Raw genomic sequence first — 6,839 nt, forward strand, 5'->3', positions numbered from 1 at the left:
TATCCGAAGGTGAGGATTAAAAAAAAAAAGAATGCTTTGTACTCATTAGGAATTAATGAAGTAGCTCATTTTACTTGGTGCGCTGAGTGTTTTATCTTCACAATTATTAAGCTTTTTTTTTTTAAGGAGGAATAGCACCTTTTTAAAAAAAAAATATTTTATTGATTTTTTACAGAGAGGACAGAGAGAGATAGAGAGCCAGAAACATCGATGAGAGAGAAACATCGACCAGCCGCCTCCTGCACATCTCCCGCAACCCAGGCACATGCCCTTGACCTGAATCGAACCCGGGACCTTTCAGTCCGCAGGCCGACGCTCTATCCACTGAGCCAAACCGGTTTCAGCTATTAAGCTTCTTAATCTTTCGGGCATGGCACTATTATTTCCATCTCATAGACTAGGAAAAATGAGGCTCATAGTAAATGATTTTCCCACTATCACATTGTATTAAATGGCAAGGAAGATATCTTGGAACCCAAGATAATAGGGCTCTTTCATTACACCAGGCTTTCTCAGACCTTGACTAAGGTTGCTGGGAAAAGGGTGTGTTGGAAGAGAGAAGTTGGAGGCACGAAGAACACTGGAGCATCTTGGGTCAAATCAGGTCATCACAGCTAACTTTGTTTCATAGGTTAGAAGAACAGTAGTGTCATTGAGCAGGGACAATGAGGCATGTGTCCTTGAAATTGTTTTCCCTTTGCCAGGGAAGAACAAGGCTGAAGTGGACGGAGCCCACAGGCCATCTGCCCACAGACCCGAGACCTGGAATGGGAAAGGGAGGATCCACCCTTTCGTTGTCTGTCAGAGAATGAGGAGGCAAGATACAGCTTGGAAATATGAAGTTGCATATGTCTCTTGCCAGGTCCAAGGAAAATGAGGCCTATGGCAACAAGTGAGCACTCTATTCTGGAGGAGTAAGGGAGATGTAGCACCTTTTTAGTTGGTTGTGGTGAGGGGAACTACAGTTCATTTCCACATGTACTACATCTTGGGCAGTCTCAGTGTCTGGAACAAGGTACAGGGGGCAAACAGAGTGGGAGCTAACATGCCAGTCCAGTGTTTAGTCCTGACTTCACCACTGCTCTTCCCCTCCAGCTAAGTCAGGAGTTGTAGAAATCATTTAGTCTGTCCCTGAGCCTCTGGTCACTGGTTGAAGCTGACAGGTAGAAACCTGAGTTGGCCCAGACGTGATGGATGGTAGAGATGCCAACTTGTAGGAGAGAAGGTTTGGCTCCTCTCTTAGGAGCTGTATCTGGCCAAAGGCTGCCTCCTCCCACTTCTTGCTGGAACTGGCTCTTTTGTATTTGATGTTACTATTGCTCCCTTGGCCTAGTCCAGTGATTGTGGACTCATAATAATTTCCCTATCTACTTATGGCTCCAGAACCAGGCTGACTGCACAGTACTCTTCTCCATCTCCCTTGGCCCATCAAAAATGGCCCATGTTCTTACGGTGGCGCCCGCCATCCTTACCAATAGTTCCAGCCATGGGAGGAAAACACGAGGCCTTCAGGATTTATGGGGACTATACTGCATTGAAACAACCAGAGATATCCATTCTGCATCTGCCTGTTGGTTGGAAGTTCTTAGACACAAGGGAGACCACTCTTACCAGCTCTTACCCCCTCTGAGATTTCCTGACTGTCGGAGGTCCTGACGCGGCTGGGAGACAGCTCTCTTCCCTTGCGGCCAAAATGGCTCCTAACCAGGAAATCTCAGGACCCCTGCTTACTCTCTTTCTTTGGCTGCCTCTCTACTCCGGGTCCCCTTCTCTCCTGTCACCACTCTCTTCCCATTCCTCCTTTCTCCTCTCTCTCTCAGCAAGTTTTTTATGTGATTACAGGCACTGCATGGTAATTAGTGCTAAACTCATTTGCACAACTACAGTTAATTGGCTACAACAATTAATTAATGTGTTGGAAATTTGGCACTGGAAAAAAAAGTTTGTCATCAAAATAAGGGCAAAAAATTGTAGAGTAAGGTACCCATAAAAATCGAGGGCAGGCTTCAAAAGCCCAGCTGGGCCTCAGACTTCAGGCTGGCCTTAGATGCCTTCCCACTTCCAACTTCAACACATTTTCCTTCTTCCTCTTTCATTTTTTTCTCTTCCTTTCCCCCCCTCTATTTCTCTTCTCTTCTCTCTCTCTCTTTACAACTTAAGCAAACTCATTTCCCTGATAAAATATAGCATGACTAATGGCTAGAGCATGTAAAAATCATTGGGAAAATGTCCTTGGAAGACGAATGCATTTTCAGCAGAATAATTAACTTAATTAACAAATTCACATGCATATTCATCAGGCTATTAATGTCTTCTCGGCTCAGCTTGATGAACATTGCGGTAATAACCATCTCATTTACATACTGCATTCTACTGCGATCCAAAACAGAGACAACATACAGGCGTATACACACACACACATACACTTGCACAAATACACACAACATGCTTGGGCCGCTTTGATTTCCAGGTTGGCTGTGAGTGTGTGTGTGTGTGTGTGTGTGTTGTGTGTGTGTGTGTGTGTGTGTGTGTGTGTGTGTGTAGGAACCCGGACTGCTTGGTGGTATGATCTTTAGAGGGTCATGAGTGAGGTGGGGTAGTGATGTCCATGTGTGGATTTAAGAAAACAAATTCATTCATATTCTGTCTCTCTCTCACTCTCTCACTCTCTCTGCCTCTTTTTCCTTGTTTCCTTTCCCCTGTGTCATTTTCTTCTCTTGCGCCCCCCGCCCCCCAATCTCTCTAGGGAAAAACTTGGTATCTGTGCCAACTTTTTCTCCCCTCCCCTCCTCCCTCTCTCTCCTCCTTCCCTTCTTGCAACTGCTGCCAGCCGGCATCAGCACCGAATTGCCATCTCCTTGAGCTCTCTGTGGAGCAATCTCAGAGAGCAGTAAGGTGTGACGCGGGGCTCTGCCGGCTTCGCAGCACCGCCTGCGGAAAGAGCGCAGGATGGCGGAGGAAGATTAAGAGAAATCTCGAGCAGGGCTCCGCTGCCATTGGTGTGTGCAAATGCCGAGGAGGAAGGGAGAGGGAGAGCGAGGAGGGGGGTGTAGAAAGGGCGGGGTGGTGGTGGTGGTGGGGAGACCAGCAGCTGTCGGCCTAATTCTTCTAACACTCTGCTTGTGGTCATATTAGAAAAACAGATTATGCCCCTCGGTGCCACTCACTTATACTTGACATACGTTAATGTTCTATATCTCCATTCTCCGGTCTTGACAACAATGGACTTCAGGTCAAGGAGAATGGGGGTCAGGCTGGCCAAGGGTCACAAACGATTCTACCCCCTCATTCTCTCCTGACCTCCAACCCCAGTCTGTACTAGCCCTTTAGAAAGCAAGCCAGGACCAGAATTTGCATCCTATGCCACCATTTGGCCCTGCTTTTTGCAGCCCCTGGGAGGTTGAGAGGTCAGAGGACACCTGGAAGCCCTTTCTCTGAAAAGTCACTGCCCCTTTAGTCTTAATAGGTAACATTAGGGCACAGTAAGACCAGCCTGATGGCACCCCCTGCTCTAACCTTTCTATTGCCCTCCATCTCAAATCAGAAGTTGAAGGTCAGTGAAAGGGGTCCATGATCTGCTCCATGAGAGGGCTACAGAGAAGTCATAAGCAAACAAGGCCAGGATTGTTTCTGGGTTGCTATGGAAACCAGGTTCCCTCCTCCTGACAGGAAGGGAGGGCTGCCTGAGGCCTTCCTCCTTCCACCAATCCTGAAGGCTGTAAAAAACGGAGTTTGCTAAGGCCTGGGGAATCTTGGAGGACAGACCAACCATTCCCAGCAGCCTGCCTGCCAGACCACAGCCCTTTGACTACCACCTTCCCTACCCTCTCACCCCAAAATTCAGTCAAAGGAGGCTTTTCCTCAGTGCCTTGTCCTCTATGGAGACCTGTTGCTTAGCAACCACTAGTGCCTTCTTCCTAATAACTTGCAGGGACTGAGAGATATAATATGTCTCTATATTCAGTTTCCCTTCCCTGTCTATTTATATTTAATAACCAAAGCCCTGTCTTGGGTTCCCTTGGCACCTGTTTTAAAGGGAGTAAGCTGCATCCTGAAGTTATACCTGAGGAAGAACTTCCAAACAGGGAAGAGTGGGAGAAAAGACAGGAGTAGATAGGGAAGCTGTGGAATCTTTTTTTTTTTTAAGTGTAAGTTGGGGAGGGGGGGAAGTATTTAGAACTTGGGATGTGGGGAGAGGATGTCCACCGGGATTCCCAAGGGTCTGTTCAGGACCTGGAGTGGACCCTATCAGCTGCTTCGTAGTTGGCATTTTCTACTCCCCATACCCTGTCCTGCCCCTCCTTCCTAAACTTCCAGTTTAGAGCCCTCTCATATTTCTGTATGTGGGAGGCCTGTCCCTCTGGGAATGTCTAGTTTCCTAATGTTTGTATGTTGGTATCCAGGAAGGGGGCTGTGTCAGTGTATGTCCAACAAGGCCTGGGTATCTCTCAAAGTTTTCCAGTCAGTCAGGAAACCTGGGTCTGAGCCCCCTCTTCTTATTCTCCTGTGACCCTGGTTATTCACTTACTCTATCCATTGTTGATTCATCGGCAGAATAATAATAATAATAGCCCTGGTCAGTATGCTCAGTCATTAGAATATTGGCCTGTGGACAGAGGGCCTTGGGTTCGATTCCTCGTCAAGGGCATGCACCTCAGTTGCAGGTTTGATCCCCAGTCGACATGACTCTCTCACATTGATGTTTTTCTCTCTCTCTCCCTGCTCCCTCCCTCCCTCCCTTTCACTCTTTCTAAAAATCAGTGGAGTCCCGCTGGTGTGGCTCATTTGGTTGAGCACTGTCCCAGGCACCAGGAGGTTGCTGGTTTGATTCCCAGTCAGGGCACATGCCTGGGTTGCCAGCTAGATCCCCAGTAGGGGGCGTGCAACTGATTGATGTGATGTTTCTCATCGATGTTTTTATCTCTCTCCTTTTCCCTTCCTCTCTCTGAGATCAATAAAAATATGTATATTTTTAAAAATCAATGGAAAAAAATATCCTCAGGTGAGAATTAACAACAACAAAAATAATAATAAATTACAATAGTGGACTTTAGTGGGATAAGTTTAAAGTAATATGTAAAAGGAAACACTCTGAAAACTGTCAATTTTTTTTTTTTGAAAACTGTCAAATTTAACTAAAATATTATTTTAAGGTCTGAAAAAGGTTTGACTGCTGGGAAGAGGAAGGCATCGTGAATCCAGCCTAGCCCACGGCTTAGGAATGCCATTTAGTTTTTTGGCCAGAGGGGTATGATTCTTTGCCCTCTGGTCGGTAGGATGGGGAACTATATATCAAAATCAAACACAGAGCTGTCTAGGGAGAGTAGCACACAGTGTCACCATCATCTTCCCCCCTCCAGTCCCAAACTCTGACCACTAGTCTTCAGTAGCCCTGCCGATAGCCCACCCTGAACCTTGCATCCTTCTGGGTCGGCACCTTCACTGCATTCATGCTAGCTCACAGACTGTACAGTTTCACCCTTCATTCCCCCCTTCTCAGCACTTCCTCCAACCCGGCCTTCTGTGGGAGACAGATGGGGTGTCTGGGATGGAAAAGGCTCTGGGCTCTTTGCCGCCTTGGGTGGGCAGCCTGCCTCCCCATCTCCCCACTACTCCCCCTCTCCCTACCTAAGACACTCAGATTCACCCCAGGCAACTTTGGGAGCTGCTGAGGATTCCAACTCTCTTACCTCTCAGACTCAGCCCCAGAAGCAAACCAGAATGAAATCTTTCTAATCCCAGACCCCAGCCCCTCTTTGTGGAAGACCAATGCAAAGGAGGAATTATGTTTGGAAATGGTAGGGCTCCATGCGAAGGGACTAATGTGGAGAGGAAGGGAAAGGCCCAGGGTCCCTCACTGAGGACTGATGGCTGTGGTTTGGGGCCTGAGTTGACAGAGAAGGCTGAACCTCAGCAGTTCCTTTGTTCCAGAAATCTGGGGTCCCTGAAAGGAGCCTTAGCTTGGGGAGGGGGAGAAAGAGAACTAACATTACAGAGCACCAACTGTGAGCCAGGCATGATGCCAGAGCCTTTCCATACCTGTAGTCACAACTAGCAGGTGAGGAGTCAGGATGAATAGGTGTCTCATGAGCTCTCAGCATCTCTCGGCAGAGTTGACCACCTCCTCCGCTGATTCTATGATGTCACTGCCAATTCTCCTACCACTCTGGCTGCTCTTTCTCTGTCTCCTTTGCAAGCTCATCCTTAACTCCTTAGACTCAGCCAAGTCCCCCAACTATATACTTTGATGGTACTACATATCCTTTCAGAGCACTTAGCAGTTATTTCACACTTATTTGTGTAGCCATTTGAATAATGATCCTATTTCCCCCACCAGATGGAAAGTTCCACGAGGACAATGACCACGTCTGCCTGTGTTCACCGGTGTGCTCCCAATGCCCAGTACAGTGCCTGGCATAAAGCAGCTGTTTGGTAAATATTTGTTGAATGAATGAATAAATGACAAAATGCTATCTCTCTGTCTAAACTCAACTTCTTAGCCACTCCCTCACTCCAGAACTAACTCACCCCCAATGTGTGCATAAGGGAACAGGGTGCCTGGAAGGTCATCTCATTCTCCTGGTAAAAAGCCACCAGAACAGGACTAGTCCCAGTTCCAGGGTATGGTATGGGGCCTCTGCCCTCCTAATATCTGGCTCTGCCCGCTTGTTCTCCAGCCTCTCCAGGGATTGAGAGAATTCAAAATCCCAACAACGTCTCCCCATATTGGGGCCTGAAATCCCTCGTGAGCTGGAAAGGAGGAGTTCTATGGAGAAGGGTGTCCCTCTTTTCTACCTTAGCTGAGTTTGCAGAGACCCCTCTGCCACCCCTCTGTTTCT

The 6,839-nt window shown here is 47.6% G+C and overlaps 1 protein-coding gene across 5 annotated transcripts in view; it reads left to right on the forward strand.

Annotated features, from left to right (window-relative positions):
- The window catches only part of CDK12 (cyclin-dependent kinase 12), an 80,820-nt gene that overhangs the window by 71,989 nt on the left and 1,992 nt on the right, over positions 1 to 6,839 (forward strand). For 3 of the 5 annotated variants that reach the window (XR_001515668.1, XR_001515666.1, XR_001515669.1), the window contains one exon: positions 6,338 to 6,423. Coding sequence is in view for 1 of the 5 variants with exons in the window: in XM_015570888.1 (XP_015426374.1) it covers positions 6,338 to 6,420 (83 nt within the window). In the remaining 4 variants the exon portion in view is untranslated. Of the gene's footprint in view, positions 1 to 704; positions 2,077 to 6,337; positions 6,433 to 6,839 lie in introns of those variants that run through there. The other 2 variants (XR_001515667.1, XM_015570888.1) reach the window with 2 other exon arrangements.

Source organism: Myotis davidii, unplaced genomic scaffold (genome assembly GCF_000327345.1).
Source record: "Myotis davidii unplaced genomic scaffold, ASM32734v1 scaffold327, whole genome shotgun sequence".
NCBI classification, from domain to species: domain Eukaryota; kingdom Metazoa; phylum Chordata; class Mammalia; order Chiroptera; family Vespertilionidae; genus Myotis; species Myotis davidii.